At 48.5% G+C, this 23,366-nt stretch overlaps 1 protein-coding gene and 1 non-coding gene across 2 annotated transcripts in view; both read left to right on the top strand.

Moving 5' to 3' along the window:
• Positions 1-23,366, top strand: part of PDE10A (phosphodiesterase 10A) — a 341,777-nt gene that overhangs the window by 21,573 nt on the left and 296,838 nt on the right. Inside the window, exon 2 of the mRNA XM_043887946.1 lies at positions 10,240-10,374. Coding sequence (XP_043743881.1) covers positions 10,326-10,374 — 49 coding nt within the window. The 5' untranslated portion in view covers positions 10,240-10,325. The remainder of the gene's footprint in view (positions 1-10,239; positions 10,375-23,366) is intronic.
• On the top strand, positions 4,053-4,158 carry LOC122684557. The gene has a single exon (XR_006338095.1). It is a non-coding gene; the product is annotated as a U6 spliceosomal RNA (small nuclear RNA).

The raw sequence follows: 23,366 nt of genomic DNA, 5'->3' as shown, positions 1-23,366 counted from the left end.
TATGACTGAGTGTGGTAGGGAGGGCAGTGGATGTCCTTCCTTTCTGTTTACTACAAAGAAACTGTTTACCAGAAAAAGCATCTGGATTCTATTGCTTTTTAATTCGCTGTAGATCATGGATGGAGTCTGGAACCGCTTACGATGTGAGTGGCATTCCAGTATGGACAGGAAATAAGGGTGACAAAAAAGCCCCCCAGAGCTGAGGGGTTCACATTCAACATCCCCCCTAGAAAATTCTCTTGGGTCTGAATTCACACCCCAAAGTGTCATTTACCTTGAAGCAATTAAAAAGTAATACAGTGTTTTCAAGTTAAGAAGTCATGAATTGGATTGGGGATGACATCGTTTCTTACCAAACACTTAAATATTTTTGAAGCGTACTTTCCTAGCTCAAGGTTCAGAGGAAGTGATGGAAAGCATGAAGTCATCAGCCCTTCATACTAGAGGTCGGTCTCAGCCAGGGCGAGAAAGCCCTTGTTTCCTTGTCCTCCTGTCCTGCCCAACAGGGCCCCAGTTCTAGTCCCAGCAGTGCAAGGCAACACATTTTGTTTTTGAATAGCTCAATAAAAACTTCTTTATAATGAGTCAGTCTCTCTCTCCATATAACTCTTTTAATCTTCTGCATTAAAAAATGTCTAATGGCTGGTTTGTATGACATTCTTAATTTCTCAGACTACAGATGTTGTGCTTAGTTGCTGAGTCGTGTCCGACTCTTTGTGAGCCCATGGGCTGTAGCCTGCCAGGCTCCTCTGTCCATGGGATTCTCCAGGCAAGAATACTGGAGTGGGTTGCCATGCCCTCCTCCAGGGGACCTTCCCAACCTAGGGATTGAACCCAGGTCTCCCGCATTGCAAGCGGATTCTTTATCGTCTGAGCCACCAGGGAAGCCCACGACTACAGATTGTTCCCCAATTTATCATGGTTTGGCTTTCAATTTTCAGCTTTACAATCATTTGGAAGTGATACATGTCCAGTGGAAACGGACATGTATCTTGATCTTTTCCAGGCAAGGGACGTGTGGTTTGCTCCCCTCCCCTGATGCCAGGCAGTGGCAGTGAGCTATAGCTCCCAGTTAGTCCCGAGATCACAAGGTAAAAAAGGCCAATACACTTCCAACTGTTCTTTTTTCACTTTCAGTACTGTATTAAATAAATTTCACGAACTAGTCAACACATCATAAAATAGGCTCTGTGTTAGATGATTACGCCCAGTTGTAGGCTAACGTATGTGTTCTGAGTATGTTTAAAGCCGGCTAGGCTAAGCTGTGGTGTTCAGTAGGCTAGGTGTATTTTAGACTTAATAGTGTTGTCCACTGATGATGGGTTTATGGGGAAAGCCCCGTTGTAAGTTGAGGAAGATCTGTCGTTCCAGGAAACAGTGCGTGCTCCCCCTGTGATTGCTCTTTGCCAACTTCAAGACCCTGCATGAACAGAGCCAGTGACCTCCTTAGACCTTGGGACTGAGAACGACAGTGCTTAAGTGGCCAGGCCAGAGCAGGGGATTGGTTGGTGTGGTCTTCCATTTCTGGAGACTGGACTTGCATTTATTCATCCTAGAATTGTATCACAACTCCCTACCTCTTACCAGTCACATCAGGTCATCTGCTGAAATTCAGTGATGGAACCAAGGACTGCCTTTCCTGAGGCCACTCACTTCCGCCATATAGTCTCGTGAGCTCAGTGTGTTGTGATCTCAATTGTTAGTTAAGGTGATGGCATTTGCATTATTTGGTCCGTGTAAATATTCCTCATATCTGAGCTAAATAGATTTCCATATTTTAATCTTGTATAATGTATTTTCCCTTTGCTTAGAGTTAACTTTGTTTTTTGTGTGCTTTATTTTTTAGCTATATCTTAGTTTGAATATTTTTCCCAAATGCTCTAACAGATTTGTCACAGCTAACAAGCCAGTTTCCAAATTTACTCCAAACGTGTTTAGAGCGCTCCACCAGCTCCATGGTCTGTTCCCTTGGAGCACTCTCCCAGCACCTTCAACTCTGGCTCGCTGGAAGGGCCACATCTGTTGCACACTGTGGTCCTGGGAGCTGCTTCCATCAGCAACCTGGGACATGCTTGGGAGCCTCCTCTATCTCATGTTTCTCTTTTTGTTGGTTTGTGCCCTCACTCTGTTAGAACACATTATCTAGTACCTTTCTGACAAAGGATACCTGGGAGTAAACATTTTGAGACTGTGTATGTCTGAAGATTCTTTTTACCTCCCTCCGTATTTCGAATGGATGCAGAATTCCAGGTTGAAAACCCTTTTTCATCTGAGTTCTGGACACTTTGCTCCACTATCTTCTAGTGTCCAGTGCAGTTCTTGAGAAAGAGAACACCGTTCTTCCTCCCTTCCCTTTGTCTGCGGCCTCTCCTCCTCTGGGAGCTCTTGGACGCTGTTCTAGATCTCGGATGATGATAGACTTAACCATGTCACCCTTATTTCCTGTCCATACTGTAATGCCACTTACACACTTACATTGTAAGTGGTTCCAGACTCCATCCAAAAAAGCAATAGGATTGCTTTTTAATTCACTGTAGACCATGGATGGAGTCTGGAACTCTGGGGAGGATTTTTTGGACTCTTTCTCTTGTCCCAGGCATTTGATATGTCAGACAGTCCAGAGTCTTACTGGAGAAGGAAATGGAAACCCACTCCAGTACTCTTGCCTGGAGAATCCCATGGACAGAGGAGCCTGGTGGGCTACAGTCCATGGGGTCACACAGAGTTGGACACAACTGAGCGGCTGAACAACAATAGCAGAGATGTATATGCTTCAGTCCTGGGTTATTTTCTTTATTATTTCTTTCTTCTGTTGTTTTTATTTTTCTGGGTTGAATTAATCCTTATTTTTTTTATCTTTTCTCTTCTCTTGCTATTTTTGTATTTTTGTTCTACTTTCGAGAGTTTTTCAATTTTTTCCCTGAAATTCTTCACTGATTTTTACACTTTCTAATGTTCTATTTTTCCAAGAACTCTTTACTGTTCTCCAGTTGTTCATTTTATAGCATTCCTTTTACCATGAATATAATATATTTTCTTCTCTCTCTGAGAATATTACAGTGTTAAGAACTTTTTTTCCTCCTCGTGGTCTCTTTCCAAGGTTCTTTTAACTGCTCGTGATTTTAGCCTCAGTCTTCCATGTTGGAGACTTTCCTTGACTACTGCATTATCCTTCACCATCCTTTCCTCCTTAAGGATGATGCCTGGAAAGCAAATTGGCAGCTCCAGTACGTGGGAGGGGTGTCAGAGGTCGTGGTCTGGTGAGCTCGCTGTCAAGTGACTGCGTGGGGCGACCTCGCGTGTCGGTGGCCGCAGGTCTTTGGCGCAGTCCGTTCTGGGGAAGAGCCCTCCTGTCTCCTGTCAGGGCAGGGTGGGCGCAGGCGCAGACGCTTGGAAGCGCACATTCCAGCAGCTGCGTGGGAACAGGCAGCTGGGGCAGTGAAGGGGTGCCTTCCATGCAGAAATGCTGATTCTTCCTGTGCTCCTGCCAGCCTGGAGCCTCAGTTCTGCCCTCCTCTCTCTGCAGCCTTCTCGGTCCTCTCCCCAGTCAGCCTGTCTGACTGCAGAGTCTCTGCCTTCGTTTGTCCCAAGAATAAACCCTTTGCTTCTTCTAGGGATGGGGGAAAGTGTCTGCGGGTCTGGACTCTCAATGTAAGGCTTTCAAACGAACCCCCTTGTTTAAATCAATATCTAATTTCCTTGAAATACGTCTTCATCATAGCTTCCATCTGTAAATTATGGAAAATTGGTAAGAGGACCTAAAAATCTTGCTGCGTCCCTGTTGGTTTGTCATGAGAGTGGGAAAGACATTGGCGTAAGCCTGGAGAATAATTATAGAACATGTGCGAGTCAGGGTCAGAACCGTAAGGAAACGCTTCACTGCGAGTGCAGGAGGCAAAGACAGGCTTCAGTAGTGACAGTTACAGCATCTGGTGGGGCCGGGATAGATACGTGGAGTCCTCAAGTTAGACGGTGAGAGCGTTTATTACTGTGAGTGTATCGTAAACAGTCTTATTTTCATATACTTAATGCATTTCTTCCAAGGATTTTGTTTCTGCTTGGTTTGGCAGAACGTGTACTAAAATTGGAACTTAGAGAAGAATAGCATGGCTTATGTGCAAGGATGACAAGAAAATTTCTGCTATATTTCACATTTTCAAAAAATTAACTCAAAATTTACCAAAGGCCTAACCATATAAGTTAAAACTATAAAACTCTTAGGAGAAAATAAAGAGAAAACATTATGATCTTGGATTTACAATAATTGCCTGGATATGATACAAAAAGCATAGATGACAATGAAAAAGGGATAATTGGACTTCATCAAAATTTGAAAGTTTTAATTTTGGGCACAATAAACAGAGTAAAAAGGCAGCCCACAGAATGGGACAGAATATTTACAAATCATGTATCTGATAATGGATTGCTATCCAGACTGTGTAAAGTACTCCCAACTCAACAACAGCAAAAATCAATCTGATTAAAAAATGGACAAAAGACTTGAATAAACATTTCTCTGAGGAAGGCATACTAATGTTCAGTAAGCACATGAAAAGATGCTTAACATTAGGAAGCATTAGAGGAATACAAGTCAAGACCACAATGAGATACCACTTCACATCCCTCAGGATGACTGTTATTTTTTTATATATAAAAGGGAAAATAAGAAAAGACCAAGAGCTGCTGAGGATATAGAAATACTGGGCCCTTATGCAGTGTGGATGGGAATGTGAAAATTATCCAGCAGCAGTGGAAAATAGTGTGATGACTCTTCAAAAAATGAAACATAGGATTATTATATGATCCAACAATTTCACTTCTGGAGTATACCCAAGAGATGTGAAGGCAGAGTTCAAAGAGGTAGTTGTACATGCCTATTTATGGTAGCATTGTTCACAGTTGCCAAAAGCTAGAAGCAACCCAAGTGTCCATCAAGGGATGAATGGATGAAAGAATGTGGCTATATCCACTGAGTGGAATGTTCTTTACCTTAGAGAGGCAGGGGATTCTGACACATACAACAACACAGATGAAGCTTGGGCTGTATGTTAAGTGAGATAAACTCAGGTTGCAAAAAGACAGATACTGCACGATTCCGCTTACAGCTCCTGGAGTAGTCAGACGAGGTGGAAAGTACAGTGGTGGTCTCCAGGGCCTGGAGTGGAGAGACCGGGGAGGCGGCTCTCAGTGGCCCAGAGCTTCAGTTTGGGAAGATGGAAAGACTTTTGGAGACAGACTGTGGTCATGTCTGTATAGCAAGGTGAGTGTACTTAATGCCACAGAGCCAAACACTTTAAAAAGGTAAAAATGGTGAAGTTTTATGGTAAAATCGTAAAAGTTTGTGTGTGTATGCACCGAGATTTAAAAAAAATTCCAGTCAGTAATAGCCATTAAAAAGAAAACATTTGTGTTCCCAGGTATTTCATCTTGCTCAGATGTTCAAAACCACCTTGAGTGCCTCCTCTCTCTTAGTTTTCTTCATGACAGAATTCTGTCTTCACCCATCGCTTCCTTTTTCCTAAATGCACGGAGACCTGTCTTCCCACCTTCCTCCTTCATTCAGTTCCCTCACACAGTGGCCAGGCTCTGCACCCTGACTGCTTGTCCATAAATGCGAGTCCCTGTCATCACCAGCTTCTTCTTTCCTCATTAAAGCCGAGCTCCAGGCTCCATCAGCCTAAGGCAGATCTTTTCCAGCATGTTCTCCACGCAGGCCCCATCCTGCTCCCTCTGCTTTGCATCTCCGAGTGTCCGCTCTTCTCAGAATGCCTCCCACCTCACCTCCAAGCCCTGCCCTGAGTGCTCCTGAAACTGCCTCCTCAGGCCTGGCCCTCTGAAACCTGCTGACGGCCAGTGACAGCGCTGCTTCCACGGTCCTCACTGGGTACCAGGTTGTGCGCACCGGGACCCGCCTCTCAGGGTGCCTGCAGCTCGTGTTCCATCCTGAAACACCCCCTCTCTTGCCTTGCCCTGCTGGGTGCCTGAGCTCATTCAGAAAATAAAGGAAAACAGAGGAGCTGCTTTTGTAAAGCAGCCATGCTGTGAATTTCATAAACTGAATCGGTTGTAAATAAATTGTGCATTTTACAGTTGTGGAAATTTACCACCCTGGCCTCGGTGCCCCGTTGTCGGAAGGACTCCCTAGCTGTTGGTGGGTGCAGAGTGCAGGCCTGGCACCTGGGCACCTGGGTTTCTGCAGTCTGGATGAGAGCACGCTCTGTGGTCTTCCTGCTAGGACTCTGCTCTTCCGTGGGAGGCCTGCCATGGTCAAGGAGCCTGCATTTCATCAACCCCCAGGAGTGGTGTAGAGAAGGAAGAGAAACCTGAGTGCTCTGGTGGAAGAGGATAAGGCTCTTCTGCTAGTCACTCAGTTGTGTCCGACTCTTTGCAACCCCATGGACTGTAGCCCACCAGGTTCCCCTGTCCATGGGCTTCTCCAGGCAAGACTACTGGAGTGGGTTGCCACGCCCTTCTCCAGGATAAGGCTGGGTAGGAAGCAGTTTGCAAGAGTAAGCTGAGTGAGTCCAGAGAAGAGGACACAGGTGCTGGGAACTCAGACTGTACTCCCACAGTTTCAGACGAGATCGGGCACGTTCAGGGTGGTATGGCCGTAGACTCCCACAGTTTCAAAATGCAGAGAGCGGCTGCCCTGGGAGGAAGCCCCACTGTCTTAGAGCCCTTGGACCATCCCTGCTTTCTGTCAGGCAGCTTTATCCTGTCTCCTTTCCTGGGCCCTGACCCATCTGTCTGGCCTTCCATACGGCCAAGCCCTCTCTCTCTGAAAGAGGCTTAGTGTGTTTATGTGTGTGTGCATATGTGTGCATGTGTGTGCATGTGTGAATGTGTGCCTGTGTGTGTCCCTTCTTGTCACGTCTCTGCCTTTCTCTCCTCTTGCAATCTGTCACTCCTCTGAAGGTCTCTTCTCCTTCAGGAAAACGGTCTTTTCGGTGGCTCCAAAACACAGCCTTCCTGGAATCCGCTGAATGGTTATTTGGAGGGAAATGCCTAAATTCGAGATTGGCTTAAATTTAGACACTCTTTGTCGACACAGGCTTCTGCTGCTGATTATCCAGTCTGTGTGCGGCATGATGTCTAGGACTAATGTTTTTCATCTCATGTGAAAAAGCTTTAAACGCTGGTTTTCATCTGTGTAAAAATAGGGCTGCTTATCTCAGAAATGTTTGTCGTCTGCGTGTCCCTCAGCCTCTGCAGGTTTGAGTACTCTGGTGCTGTTTTACACCCTCTCAGTCTCTCTGCTGCCCCCTGTCCTCAGGGCCACCAGCCTCTGCCGCTTCGAGCCCATCCCCACCCCCGTCCTGTGCCCACAGCCCACGTGTGGGCCTGGGCTCCTGCCAAGGGCAGCTCACCCTGCTGGTGTGGCCCCAGGGCTCCCAGTCTCGGCTCGTCTGAGCTTTGCGGAGCAGAGCAGTCGCCCCTGGGTGCTCTGCTGACCTACCTGCTGGGCCGTCACTGAGCCCAGCGCAGCACCCTTTGTGTTCACACACACACCTTCTTGGGTGCCCATCGCTTCGGTGCGGAACAGTAACTCTCTGCAGCCCCCGGCCCTGGACTGGATCCGGATGGTCACAGCAGACTCCTGAACATGTGAATGAGCGGATTGCTCTCAAGGGCCCCAAAGGGCCCCTCTGTGATCCAGTTCCTGTTTCCCCGGGTCTGACAACCAGCTTGTCTGTGCCTGGAGCGCAGTCCTGGAAACTGTCCTGGTTGCAGGCAGGGAGAGACCTGGTCAGGGCAGGGAGGTGTCACCCACCCCACCTGTCTCAGCTTTCCAGGAGAAGGGCACCTCCTGCTGACCTGTGACGTCCTGCATCCACAGTCTTCATGGTTGGGTCTTAGTCCCTATCGATTCCTCTTATTTTAGAAAGAAACTTTGGCTCTGGTCTCTTAGACACAGATATCATTAGAATGTCCTGAAATTTTAAAGGAATATATGTGATCTATTATGGGCTTCCCAGGTGCTGCCTACCAATGCAGGAGGCATAAGAGACGTGGGTTCGATCCCTGGGTCGGGAAGATCCCCCTGAAGGAGGGCATGGCAACCCAGTCCAGTATTCTTGGTAAAGAATCTGCTTGCAGTGTAGGAGACTCAGGAGACGTGGGTTCAATTCCTGGGTCGGGAAGATCCCCCTGAAGGCAACCCACTCCAGGATTCTTGCCTGGAGGATCTCATGGACAGAGGAGCCTGGCGGGCTACAGTCCATGGGGTCGCAAAGAGTCGGACACGATTGAAGTGACTTAGCACGCACGCACACGTGATCTGTTACACCACACAGGCCTGGAGACTGGAGGGGTCGGGAAAGTCAGCGCTGGGGAGGCCCCTCGCCCAACCCCACCCTGCCAGGTAGATCATGTTGCTCCCGCCTGGTGGGCTCTTGGCGTTTGGGGGTCCCATGAGGTAGACAGTACTCACGACCTTGCATCGAGCCCACAGCGTGACTCTGGTGTGGAGTGTGTGACGTGACGTGTCTGTGCTGTGTGGGAATTACTGACGCTCAGACTAGGATACTAGTCGTCCGACTCCAGCATTTGCTCCAATCTGTGTTTTCATTTCCACACAGCTCTAATTACTCAAAATGTTATGCTGGTGGTTTCACGGGTGCGTACATCTATCCCGATTTATCCAAGTGCTGTGTTTAAATATGGGCAGTTTAGGTGTCAATTATGCCTTCGTGAAGCTGCCTTAAAATAATTCATATGTATAAATGTCTATTACATATCAGAAGTCCTCCTTTCACCAGTAAAACATTCTAGAATCTGTCCATAGGACTTAGAAATTCCTTACAGTCGAGTGTTATATGATTTTTCACTTCAGACATCTGTGACCTTGGCTTTCTTGTTAGTTATATATGAAAGATAAGAATAGCAAGCCAGAGACCCATGAACACTACACTCCCACACGTCTTAACACCTGAAGTCCTAGCTCTGCCCAGCTCCCCTCCCGCTGTGAGTGGCGTGGAGAGGGCCGGGCTGACCGCTGAAGAGGACCGGTGTTCCGCGTGCTTCCGGGCTTGTTTGTTCCGACGCCTCTTTGTCTTCAGCCGCCTTTGCTCCTCTCCTCGGCCCTTGCTTTTTCCCAGCATGCAGCGTCCAGGGCTTCTGCCCTGCTGTCCAGTGGTCCCCAGCTCCTTCGTGGTTTTCCTGCAGCCCTGGGCCCCTGAGGCTTGGTTCTAGAAAAGTGCTCTCCAGCCTCATTAACTATGACGGTGGTCACTGGCTCAGCTCTGGCCTGTGGAAATGCCAGGGCCCTGGGCAGCTCCCACTGGGTAACTGGACCTCTGTCCCATCCCTACCTCTCTAGAAAGCCATTTGGATTGCAAGTGAGAGATGAATCTACCTCTTCTAATTTATTTTTAAGAAAAGGCCAAACCTTTATTATTAAAAATCGTATTTACTGTAACAAGTTACCTTCAACAGCAGGAGAGCTGAAGTTGCCAACTCCCCCAAGCCACTTTAGTATTTTTGAAAGCCAGCAGGTTCTTAATAGAGGATGCCATTGGGACCCAGTAGTTAGAGGTGGGCAAAGGGTGAAGGGAAAGTGAAAGTGTTAGTCACTCAGCCTTGTCCGACTCTTTGTGACCCCATGGACTGTAGTCCATCAGGTTCCTCTGTCCATAGAATTCTCCAGGCAAGAATGCTGGAATGGATAGCCATTCCCTTCTCCAGGGGATCTTCCCAACCAAGGGATCGAACCCACATCTCCTGCGTTGCAGGCGATTCTTTACTGTCTGAGCCCGCAGAGAGTGAAAGGTACAGGGCACCTTTCCTGTCCCCCCTTCCCCAGGCACCTGATAGATGAAGTAATTGCCAGGCCAAATCCTGCAGCTGAGACAGACCTTTGTCAGGGAGTGGGCACAAAGACAGTCATCTGCCTGTGGCTGGAGGCTTTCCGGGAGGGCCCCACTCCTGGCTGTAGTGGCGTGTTTCACGTGTGTGTGTGTGTGCACGCGCGCGCCTGCCTACTCAGTCCCTCAGCTGTGGTTGACTCTTTGCGACCCCCTGGACCATAGCCACAGGGCCCTCTGTCCATGGAATTTTCCAGGCAAGAATACTGGAGCAGCCTCCTCGCCCTCCTGCAGGGGCTCTTCCCCACCCAGGGACGGAACCCATGTCTCTGGCGTCTCCTGCACCGGCAGGCAGACTGTTCACCACCACACACCTGGGAAGTCCCAGGCCTCGCTGGTCGTCGACATTAACACCACCTCCTCTCGTTCTCTCCAGCCAGCTGCCTCCCCTTCACACTTAAGGGCGGGAGCAGAGGACCCGCTTTGCTGACCCTGAGGAGCAGGGCAGACCCCCAGGAGCAGATGAGCCATGAGCCAGCGGAAGGCAGCCTGGACGCCTGCGACGCCTCAGGTACAAAGGAAGGCCTGCTGTGACGCGACCCCTCCCCTCGGCCCGTCTCCCCCTTCCCTGAGAACCCCTCTTTGTCTGAGCGGGGGCTTTGTGGACAGTGGCCAAAAAAACTGCACGACTGGGAGAGACGGGGGGACGGTCGACGTTCACGTGGTTCCCAGGAATGCAGGCAGCCCGACGTGAGCTTTCTAGAACACCTGCGTGGCTTTGGCTCTTTCACTTATTTTTCCGTGTTTGAGGGTGTCTGACCTGTATGCTTGCTCATTATCTCTTTGATCTTTAAGGTTAGGTCAGGCATGCTCTGACCGAGTAGACAGCGCTGGTCCTGGTGCTGCGGGGACTGACAGGTCATGAGAAGCTGTGCGGTGGGTGAGCTTCTCCTAGGGACGTGCTGGGTCCCAGTGAGGAGTGAGCCCTGCGGCCTCTGAATCATGGGAAGTGGAGGTGCGCCCGTGGAGGCTACGGGCCGGGAGGCCAGGCGGGCGGTGGCCAGAGGCCGGGAGGAGGGAGCCTTTCAAGGAGAAAGCGAGCGGGTGACAGAGGGCCTGGGCAGCATGGGCCCCACATGGGCCTGGGGGAGAGCTGTTCCGTGCGGGGCCGGGCCGGGGGCTGACAGGGGTGGGCCCGGGCAGAACAGGGGGACGGGAGGCAGCAGGCATGGAGAACTCTTGCCGCAGGGTTTGCATCATTGAACAAGGAGGTGGGATGATAAACTGTCAGGGAGGTGGGGGTCAGAAGGGTTTGTTTACTCTGTTTATTTATTTATTTTAATATGGGGCAAGGCAGAGTGACTGAACCCTCTCAGTAGCAAACCTGGTCATCCTCCAGCCAGGTGGAGACTGTCTCCGATCTGTAGAAGTCTCCAGAGTAAGATCAGTACTTCCCCTTGAGCCTTAATCATAGGAGAAAGGCTGCCTATCCCGCTAGTCAAGATGCCTCGAAGAAAAGGCAGTGCCAGCAAGCTGCAGACAGTTAGACACACACATACACACACACGTGTGCAAATTCAATTCTAATGTCAAATTCGAGTCCAGTGTGGAAACCAATAACAGCATCTTTACATTATTGGGTAGCCACTTGCCCTCTGTGGCTACTGTAATTTAAATTCATCAGAGGTCAATGAAATTAAAAATTCAGTTACTCAGTCACACCACCGCATTCCCAGGACTCAGTGGCCGCATGTGGTGAGTGGCTACTTAGAGAAGAGCGCAGAAGCAGACTGTTCCCACAGCACATTCTGGTGGCCAGGCTGCCCTGAGTCCTTCCGCAAAGGCCTGAGTGAAGCAGTGGGAGTGTTAGTCCCTCAGTCATAGCCCACTCTCTGTGACCCCAGGGACTGCAGCCCGCCAGGCTGCTGTCCATGGAATTCTCTAGGCAAGAATACTGGAATGGGTTGCCATTCCCTTCTCCAGGGGTTCTTCCCGCCCCAGGGATCGAACCCAGGTCTCCTGCATTGCAGGCGGATTCTTTACCGTCTGAGCCACCAGGGAAGCCTAAAGAAAAATTAGCCTGGAAGAAGAGGAAATATTCATTGGAAAAGGGAGCAAAGCAAGCTGAGAAGGGATTTGTCAATCCTGAATGAGATATATAGGGAAAGCCATACCATACACTGGAAGATTTAGGAGACACGAAATCTTAGATTGCCCATGTGAACTGAAGAGGTGAACCTCAAATCAATGGCTATTAATACTAACCAGTTTATTGTAAGAGACGAAAATTGACCACAAAAAATCAGTAAAAATAGAGTAAACTCCAACAATAATCCTTCCACTTTTTACTTGTAATTCACTTATTCAAAAATCAGTACAGGATCCCCTAGAAACCGAGACTGTTTGGTGATCCACAGAGGAGCTTCCTGCCCCCCCGGGGCATCCTGAAGCGCAGGGCTCATTAGCACATTGCCTGTGACCCCGGAGGCTCAGAGAGGCTAGCTTCTTCAAAGGACATGTGGAACCGGGACCTCTGAGTCCGGGCTCAGTACTGTGTCTGGGACGTCGGTGGGCAGAGGCCCTGACCAGGGTCTGGGTGCCCTGAAACTTGGTTCTGAGCAGAGAGGAGGAGTCTGTGCAGCCCCGTTTTGGAGCAGAGGCAGCAGGCTGGGGAGCCAGTGTGCGGCCTGGAGCGGCCCCGCTCAGGGGCCAGCGATCCAGCCCCGGTGTTGGCTCCTGACATCTGTGAGCACCACTGCAGCTACGCTTGGGGTCAAGTAGGATTTCCTGGGCTTCTGCCCCAGTAATTCCCATAATTTTAAGGCTGCTGTTTCCATGGAGAAATATTTAGTGTTTTAAACAATTGACTTGAAATAAACTTTTGAATTTCAGCTTTTATGTCTTAGCAATCCTAGTTAGGATTACAGTGTTAGCATTTGTCAAAGGCTTAAGCAAATTCTGAACTACTTACTCTGATAGGGATAGCCCTGGGGTTAAGTCTAAGAATAGTGTCTCAAGTTTTTAAAAGTCTTTTGAAAAATCTGCTTTCCTTGAATGAAATCATGTAAAATTGTCATGCATGAGTCTTTTTCCCTCTAAAGTCTACATGGTGAATGAAAATAGGATTTTAATATTGTTTCCAAGGAATCCTTTTATCAGGTAATGAGAACTAATTCTCTAGCAAAGTTTCTCTCCTTTTTTTTTGTCATGGCTACCAGGAAGCTTCTAGAAGCATGGATTGATTTAATCATAGTATTTGAAGTTTTAAGGGAAGGGAGGTTTAACGCTGAGGCTAAAGAGAGTTTTGGGGATCAAGAGAGAGAACAGGATGGAGGTTGGTGGAGGCAGGGCCTCTGGGTCTGACTCTGGTTCAAACCTTGTTCTCAGCCAAGAAGGATGAGACACTGGACTTTGTCAGTTACCCGACATAAATAAGTATTCAGTTCACTCTCTCAGTTGTGTCTCCTGAGATTGTCAATGTTTAAATGAAGGGTTCCTCATTAGCAAATGATTTTTAGTTATCATCTTAGTAATCCACAGGCAGTTGTGATATTTTTAAAGTTACAGGACATTAAAAAAAAAACACATCCCATATTTTACCTTTTATCAAGATTGTCTAGTACCTAAATTTTAATAGCCACCTTTTATATCAAAAGATCAAAAACCAAAAGCTGTGTATGAATGTTCTCCAGCTGAAGGTCTAACTGTCAGTTGTGTTTGACCTCTGAATGAGTCCTTGAGTTCATGGACTCTGCCTCACCACCCCACGAAGCATTTTTAGAAGACTTCTCTGCTTTTGGCCTCATGTGAGGTGCTCCGGGAACATGGTGAAGCCTAAAGCGATCTCTGTACTCTGAAAGGTTTTCTATTAGAAATGTTGCAAGAATTCCCGAGTCCTGTCCTCCTGGCTCTGTCAGGAGCTGTGGGGTGCTCCCTGGCATCTGGGTGGAGGACAGGCAGGGCAGGGGCCAATGAGAACTGGAGTGCTGGGCGCCAGTGACGCAGGAAAAGCCACCTGCTGTAGCTTCAGGTTTGCACTTCCCATGAGGCCAGTAGGGTCCACAGTGAGAAGGTGATGATCGCTGAAAGGAGATGATCTGAAAGGCAGAGACAGAAACGAGGAGGAGAGGAAATCCCGGATATACGCTGTAATTGTATACTTGGTTGTGGACTGCTATCACCCGATGATGGAATTAATTTGTTCTGTTTTTCTACAGTATGACTTTTTTCCCCTTGACCAAAAATATAAGAGGGCTTCCCTAGTAGCTCAGCTGGTGAAGAATCCGCCTGCAGTGCAGGAGACTCCAGTTCAATTCCTGGGTCGGGAAGGTCCGCTGGAGAAGGGAAAGGCTACCCACTCCAGTATTCTTAGACTTCCCTGGTGGCTCAGCTGGTAAAGAATCTGCCTGCAATGTGGGAGACCTGGATTCGATTCCTGGGTTGGGAAGATCCCCTGGAGAGGGAAAGGGCACCCACTCCAGTATTCTGGCTTGGAGAAGTCCATGAACTATACAGTCCATGGAGTTGAAAAGAATCAGACATGACTGGGTGACTTTCACTCAGTCACTCAAAAACATAAGATGGTCAGGTGTATTATGTTCTTTGTTCAGTCATTCAGTCATGTCCGAGTCTTTGCAACCCCATGGACGGCAGCACGCCAGGCTTCCCTGTCCATCACTATCTCCTGGAGTTTGCTCAAACTCATGTCCATTGAGTCAGTGATGCTATCTAACCATCTCATCCTCTGTTGCCCTCTTCTCCTCTTGTCCTCAATCTTTCCCAGCATCAGGGTCTTTTTGAATGAGTCAGCTCTTCGCATCAGATGGCCAAAGTATTGGAGCTTCAGCTTCAGTGTTAGTCCTTCCAATGAATATTCAGGATTGCACTTCATGGCAAACAGATGGGAAAAAGTGGAAACAGTGACAAATTTTATTTTCTTGGGCTCCAAAAATCATTGCAGACCATGACTGCAGCATGAAATTAAAAGATGCTGCTCCTTGACTGAACATCTGTGACAAAACTACACAGCATATTAAAAAGCAGAGATGTTGTTACTTTGCCAACAAAGGTCCGTCTAGTCAAAGCTTTGGTTTTTCCAGTAGTCATGTACGGATGTGGGAGTTGGACCATAAAGATGATCAGATGTATGACAGGAATGATATTTTGTCTGTTTGGGTTTGTATCTTTTTTTGTGTTTATGTTACTAATCTCTCACTCTTCTCTAGATCTATGAGAAGGGACATTTCCTGTTCCGTGAAATCTCTTCACAAAACCTAATTGTCAGGAATTTTGGCTGTTGATCAAATCTCATTGATTTCTGTTGCTTAATGGTCGGCACACTGGTGATTTTGGAGGTGTGATGGTAAGGACAGAAGCGCCTTTGAGGGGTGTGGGTGGTGACAGACAGGATAACATATGTCACCTCTGTGTGAACTCGTCTGGGAGGGAGCACTGGACAGGGAAGCTTGCGTCCCGAGCCTTCCTGCGGCCAGCTGTCCCTGGAGCGCTCTCAGGCAGGCCTCCCCAGCAGACAGGCAGTGGGGATGCTGGCTGACTCATAGTTTACGTGGGTTCTCCCGCGTCTTTCCTCCCTCTCTTTCCTGACCCCCACGCTACTCTCCCTTTCTTTAAAGGAGCATATGCGGGTCCCTCCAGAGCTGTTGGCATTGTGTGCCTCTGTTCATCTGGCAGTGGGTATCGCTCAAGGACCACAGCCAACAACGCCCACAGCGTTTGCTGGCCCAGAGCCTGAGAACTTGAGCCCGTTCCCAAACGCATACAGAATTTCTCTGTTAGGGACAACTCACCGTCGTGTGTGACGCTGCCGCAGCTGGGTTTACTACTTCCTCCTTGGTGAACACGTGTGAATACGTTTGGGTGTGTGTGCAGCTGCCTGGGAAAATGTGTGGGGAAAGGAAATACTTAGAGGCTGTGTTCTCCATGGCTTGACGACTCCAGTAGCTGACTGTTGCTTCCATTCTTCCTGGCAAGCTGACTTTGTGACTTGTGAAGTCATATCCTTACTGCTGCGGGACTGGCCACCTCCACTTCTTCTCAGAGAATCTCAGGGGGTGTGAAAACAAGCAGAGACAGGTTGGCTGTCCCTGGTCAGCTTCTCAGCCTCACGCCATCCCGTGGCCTTTGGCGAGGGTCACTGTTGGGAAGGACTGATGGTTAGGAGGTGCTGAAGAGGCAGGATGGAGGTGGGACATGGGAGGCCCCAGAGAAGGTCAGGTCACATTTTCTTGCCTCTGGCCTAAGACTAAGATTTACAGAATGAACAGCAAGGTACATCATGGTCTTTGGAGTAATTCAGCAAATTGGACAGAGTTTCTGAGCTCTCGAATGAGTAATATTTCTTATCGCTGTTTTTGGAAGATAGCCCCAGATCCATCTCCATGTTCCTTAACTTCAGATCTACGACTTTTGAACTTACTTTTGAAGGCCCTGAGCTGGTGGACAGTCTCTGCTATGTGTTGTTTCCTTGGAACTCATGGCAGGGGGTGGAGAGTTAACAGGAAGTGAGCACAGAAGGAACCCAGCTGTGTCTTCATCTTTGATGGTGTTGCCCACAAAACCTCTTATAGCTCCAAAACCTGGCAAAGTGATACCATGTTTTTGCCCCCTTCACCATCCCTGGCGGAGGCTAACGTGACAGTTGCATTAGCCTCCCCTCCTGACTGCAGAGCGCCAGCACCACAGCCCTTCTTAGGAAAGGCTGGACCATTCGCTGGTGTGACACGGTGTGAGACTGTGCGTGAGAGATGGTGTGACACTGTGTGTGTGAGATGGCGTGACACAGTGTGAGACAGTGTGAGATGGTGTGACACTGTGTGTGTGAGATGGTGTGACCCAGTGTGAGTGAGATGGTGTGACACAGTGTGAGATGGTGTGAGATGGTGTGACACTGCGTCTGTGAGACGGTGTGACACAGTGTGAGATGGTGTGACACGGTGTGAGACTGTGTGTGTGAGATGGGGTGACCCAGTGTGAGTGAGATGGTGTGACACTGTGTGAGACAGTGTGAGACGGTGTGACACAGTGTGAGTGAGATGGTGTGACACAGTGTGAGACGGTGTGAGATGGTGTGACACTGCGTCTGTGAGACGGTGTGACACTGTGTGAGACAGTGTGAGATGGTGTGACACTGTGTGAGATGGTGTGACACAGTGTGAGACGGTGTGAGATGGTGTGACACTGTGTGTGTGAGACGGTGTGACACTGTGAGACAGTGTGAGATGGTGTGACACAGTGTGTGAGATGGTGTGACACTGTGTGAGATGGTGTGACACTGTGTGTGTGAGATGGTGTGACACTGTGTGAGACAGTGTGAGATGGTGTGACACTGTGTGTGAGACGGTGTGACACTGTGAGACAGTGTGAGATGGTGTGACACAGTGTGTGAGATGGTGTGACACTGTGTGAGATGGTGTGACACTGTGTGTGTGAGATGGTGTGACACTGTGTGAGACAGTGTGAGATGGTGTGACACTGTGTGTGAGACGGTGTGACACTGTGTGAGACAGTGTGAGATGGTGTGACACTGTGTGAGATGGTGTGACACAGTGTGAGACGGTGTGAGATGGTGTGACACTGTGTGTGTGAGACGGTGTGACACTGTGAGACAGTGTGAGATGGTGTGACACAGTGTGTGAGATGGTGTGACACTGTGTGAGATGGTGTGACACTGTGTGTGTGAGATGGTGTGACACTGTGTGAGACAGTGTGAGATGGTGTGACACTGTGTGTGAGATGGTGTGACACTGTGTGAGACAGTGTGAGATGGTGTGACGCTGTGTGTGTGAGATGGTGTGACACTGTGTGAGATGGTGTGACACAGTGTGAAATGGTGTGACACAGTGTGAGACAGTGTGAGATGGTGTGACAGTGTGAGTGAGATGGTGTGACACTGTGTGAGATGGTGTGACACAGTGTGAGATGGTGTGACACAGTGTGAGACAGTGTGAGATGGTGTGACAGTGTGAGTGAGATGGTGTGACACAGTGTGAGACGGTGTGAGATGGTGTGACACTGCGTCTGTGAGACGGTGTGACACTCTGTGAGACAGTCTGAGATGGTGTGACACTGTGAGTGTGAGATGGTGTGACACAGTGTGAGATGGTGTGAGATGGTGTGACACTGTGTGTGTGAGATGGTGTGACAGTGTGAGTGAGATGGTGTGACACTGTGTGTGTGAGATGGTGTGACACTGTGAGATCGTGTGACACAGTATGAGATGGTGTGACACAGTGTGAGACAGTGTGAGATGGTGTGACACAGTGTGAGATGGTGTGACACTGTGTGTGTGAGATGGTGTGACACTGTGAGACAGTGTGAGATGGTGTGACAGTGTGTGTGAGATGGTGTGACACTGTGTGAGATGGTGTGACACAGTGTGAGAGTGTGAGATGGTGTGACACTGTGAGTGTGAGATGGTGTGACACAGTGTGAGTGAGATGGTGTGACACTGTGAGACAGTGTGAGATGGTGTGACACTGTGTGTGAGATGGTGTGACACAGTGTGAGACAGTGTGAGATGGTGTGACAGTGTGAGTGAGATGGTGTGACACTGTGTGTGTGAGATGGTGTGACACTGTGTGAGATCGTGTGACACAGTGTGAGATGGTGTGACACAGTGTGAGACAGTGTGAGATGGTGTGACACAGTGTGAGATGGTGTGACACTGTGTGTGTGAGATGGTGTGACACTGTGAGACAGTGTGAGATGGTGTGACAGTGTGTGTGAGATGGTGTGACACTGTGTGAGATGGTGTGACACAGTGTGAGAGTGTGAGATGGTGTGACACTGTGAGTGTGAGATGGTGTGACACAGTGTGAGTGAGATGGTGTGACACTGTGAGACAGTGTGAGATGGTGTGACACTGTGTGTGTGAGATGGTGTGACACAGTGTGAGACAGTGTGAGATGGTGTGACAGTGTGAGTGTGAGATGGTGTGACACAGTGTGAGTGAGATGGTGTGACACTGTGAGACAGTGTGAGATGGTGTGACAGTGTGTGTGAGATGGTGTGACACTGTGTGAGATGGTGTGACACAGTGTGAGAGTGTGAGATGGTGTGACAGTGTGAGTGTGAGATGGTGTGACACTGTGTGTGAGATGGTGTGACACAGTGTGAGAGTGTGAGATGGTGTGACAGTGTGTGTGAGATGGTGTGACACAGTGTGAGTGAGATGGTGTGACACTGTGTGTGAGATGGTGTGACAGTGTGTGTGAGATGGTGTGACAGTGTGTGTGAGATGGTGTGACATAGTGTGAGTGAGATGGTGTGACACTGTGTGTGAGATGGTGTGAGACAGTGTGAGATGGTGTGACACAGTGATCCCAGAGTCTGCACTAATCGAACGGGAGTGGGGAGTGGCTGCAGTCCTGCCTTTTTAAAATAATTATCTGCAGGTTTATAAAGCAGCTCCGGGACCGAGGTGTGCAACACGACACGCCCTTCCCTTCCCCACAGTGAGCTGTTTCTGCGTGAGTGACGTGTGCGCCCTTTGCCTCTGAGAGACACTGTCCGGCTTTTTTTGTTCAGACTGTTGGGGGTTGGTGGGCAAGGTGGAGAGCCGCGGGCCTCCGCACGCCTTCCCGATGCCGTGGCTTCTCCCCGACCTGCTCCTCTTCAGCAGTGACCTTCCCCAGGGCAAATCCTGCTTCTGCGCGCCGCCGTCTTGTGTAATTCGAGTATCAGAGCCCCTGTGTTCCTCTGGCTCTAGTAGATTACATAGAGAGCGCGAGTGGCTGCAACGAGCCGCGCTCGCTGCTCGGATGACGTGGGAGGCCCGGCGGGCTGGCCGGCCTCAGCCGGCGGCTGCCAGCTTCCTGCGCGCACAGCGGGCGCCTTTGTCCAGCCCCGCGCCCCGCTCCCCGCCCCCTTGAATCCTGCCCTGCTTCTCCGCCCCGCACTGCCACTCCCGCCCGGAGCTCGCTGATCCTGACGGCCTGCTTCTTGGCACTCAGGTGTCCGCCGTGCTGCTGCGCGCCCCTGTGCGGGGCTGTCGTGCGCGTGTCTCCCACGGCAGTGCCGCCCCCCAGCTGTCGCGGTGGAAGGATGCTGCCGGCCCGTGCCCGAGATTAGAATCAAGCCCTTCGGGGTGGCTCTGAGGTCCTTCCTCAGGCAGAAAGCCCATTGACGTCAGCCACCGGGGAGCATAGTCTGGCCTCATTGTCAGTTAAAAGTGCTCACTTTCAGAAGGAGATAGAGAAAGGGCCAGGTGTTTTTAGAAAATTCAGTTTAACAAGAGCACCTGTTGACAGAATCTTCCAGCTCCAGAGGCACCACCTGGGCTCTCCACCGTGTCTGAGATCTGAGCAGCCTGCCACCCACATCAGAGCTGTACCCACAGGATTCCTTTTGGAACCAAGTCACGATGAGTCTCCAGACCCGACCCAGACTCTTGAACCTGGCAGCAGTGAGCCTGCTGAGGAATGAGGCCTCAGCCATCACTGCTCTGGAGTATCTGCCCATTGAACTCTTCCCCCCACTCTTCATGGAAGCCTTCTGTGGGAGTCGAAGTGAGACCCTGAAGGCCATGGTGTATGCCTGGCCCTTTGTCCGTCTGCCTCTCGGGGGCCTGATGCAAAAGCCTCACATGGGGACCTTACAAGCAGTTCTGGATGGTCTTGATATCCTGCTTGCCCAGAAAAAACATTCCAAGAGGTGCAAACTGCGGGTGCTGGATTTAAGGAATACTGGCCAGGACTTCTGGAAAATGTGGTCTGGATCAAGTGTCCATGTATCCTTAAGCTCATCAATGACACCAGTGGCTGAGGTCAGGTCAAGGACAGAGCAGCCCTTGGCTCCTTTAGAGGTGTTCATAGAACTGCACTTCAAGGAAAGTACCACAGATGACTTCCTCATCTACCTCATGAGGTGGGTGGAACAGAGAAAAGCTTCCATACACCTGTGCTCTAATAAGCTGAAGATCACTTCAATGTCCTTAGAAAATATTGTGCAGGTCCTGGGTATAGTGCAACTGGACTGTATTCAGGAAGTGGAAGTGAATTGCATTTGGCATCTGTCCACTCTGGCCATGTTTGCTCTTTTCTTGGGCCAAATGAGTAATATACAGAGACTCCATCTCTCCCACATCCATGGGCTAGCAATTGAAGAGGAGGAAGAGTATTACCATGTTGTCCAAATTACCTCTCAGTTCCGCAAGTTGTACCACCTCCGGGATCTGTATTTGGAGACTCCCTCCTTCCTTGAAGGCTGCCTGAACCAGATGCTCAGGTGCCTGATGACTCCCTTGGATAACCTTGCTATAACTCACTCTCTCCTTACGGATTCAGACTTGATCCATCTGTCCCAATGTCCAAACATTAGTCAGCTAAAGGGCCTGGATCTGAGTGGTGACCTCCTGACGTACTCCAATGCTGAGCTCCTCTCAGTTCTCCTGGAGAAAGTTGCAGGCACACTTGAAACACTGGACTTAAACATGTGTGGGATTAGGGACTTCCATCTTGAAGCCATCCTGCCTGCCCTGAGCCATTGCTTCCAGCTCAAGTCCTTCAGCATGCGTGGAAACCTTCTCTCCATGGCTATCATGGAGAAGATGCTGCGACACACTTCCGCACTGCCCAGTTTAAATAAAGAGCTGTATCCTGTCCCTCAGGAGAGTTTGCGGTCTAGGGGAATCCGTCAACCACAGAGACTTGCACAGTGTCGGGCTGAACTGTTTGAGATTCTGAAGGACTTAGGACGTCCCAGGGCCATTTGGATTAGCTCTATCTCCTGTCCACAGTGTGAAGGTCATGCATTCTATCATCCTGAGCCCATTATATACCAGTAAATATCCTTGCCTAGTTGATTGCCTATATCACAAATTTTCTTGGATACTAAAAGCTAGGACAGATTTGCATCATAAGGGAACAGAAACTCATGGTTTCAGATATCTGCTCAAATTGAATATGAGAAGAAAAAATGATTCAGCAAAGGTGCAGGATAGCAGAGGAAAAAGTTGACTCTGAGAGGAAAAGGGGGCTTGGAGGACAAGTGTCCTAAAGAGCCAGAAAGATGAACCTAAATTTCATTAGGTGGATTTGGAGCTTTTGACACATATGAAGCTACCTGTGGTTGGATGTTTCTAAAGATATGGTCAAAAATAAAGAGGCCCTCAGTGTAAACTTACTGCTGCTTTCTCTGATGTAATATTCAGTTTTCTCATTTTATACATCAGGAGTCTCCAGACACTGATAAAAGATTAAAGCACTGAGTTGTCTATGATCTGAAACATTACCATTTAAGCAAGTTCTGTATTCTTTCTGGGTTGTCTCTTCCCTTTGCACTTATTTCTGAGGCTGTTCACTGGGTTAATACACAGAAAGGGGAACATACTCAGTGTTCAAGAGCCATTGAAGTGAAGTGAAGAGCAGGGCCCTCACTGTTGATTCAGGTCATCATCCTGGACATGACCAGTCCTCATGATTCTGCTGTGTCCATAAGTCTCAGCCACTGCTGGGAAGGTTGGAGAATGCATAGGAGAGATTGGAGTTATCTCTAGGGGTAGACATTCTGAGCCTCAGGTCTCCTAGGCTACTTGCTTATAGATCAGACCAAAGGATAAAAATTACTTTGACAAGTAGGGCTTGTTAGTTTGGTAATAAAAAAAACTAACAGAAACTAGTTCATACAAGGTTAGTACAAAAGTTAGTACAAGGAAAGAAATCTTAAAGATGAGAGCAGAAATAAATGAGGTAGAAATGAAGAAAACAATAAGAGATCAATGAGACTAAAAACTTTTTTATATCAATGAGATTAAAAACTGATAGCAAAATTGATAAAGCTTTATCCAGACTTATCAAGAAAAAAAGGGAGAGGACTCATATCAATAAAATTAGAAATGAAAATATAAGTTACAACTGACATCACAGAAACAGAGGATCAACAGACTCCCACAAGCAACTATATACTAATAAAATGGACAACTTAGAAGAAATGGACAAATCCTTAGAAAGGTACAACCTTCTAAAACTGAACCAGGTTAAGCAAGAGAAAACATGAACAGACCAATCACAAGCACTGAAATTGAAACTGATTTAAAAACTTCCAGAAAACAAAAGTCCAGGACCAGATGGCTCCACAGGACAATTCTATCCAACATTTAAAGAATTAACATCTATCCTTCTCCTACTATTTCATCAAGTTGTAGAGCAAGAAACACTCCCAAGTTCATCTTATGGAACCACTATCTCCCTGATACCAAAAGATATGCTCAAAAAAGATATGCACAAAGATATGCTCAAAAAAGAATTACTGGCCAATATCACTGATGACCATAGGCACAAAAATCCTTAACAAAATACCACCAAATATCAGTAGAATCCAACAATACATCAAAAAGATCATACACCATGATCAAGCAAGATTCACCCCAGGGATGCAAGGATTCTTCAGTATATGCAAATCAATCAATGTGACACACCACATTAACCAACTGAAGAATGAAAACCATCTCAATAGATGCAGAATAATCTTTTGACAAAATTCAACATCCATTTATCATTAAGATGAAAGGACAAACAAAACTGGTAAACTTTTAGCCAGACACTT

The sequence above is a fragment of the Cervus elaphus genome, chromosome 26, assembly GCF_910594005.1.
Source record: "Cervus elaphus chromosome 26, mCerEla1.1, whole genome shotgun sequence".
NCBI classification, from domain to species: Eukaryota; Metazoa; Chordata; class Mammalia; order Artiodactyla; family Cervidae; genus Cervus; species Cervus elaphus.
Note: the sequence above shows the minus strand (reverse complement) of the source record. Positions and strands in the feature narration are given on the sequence as shown.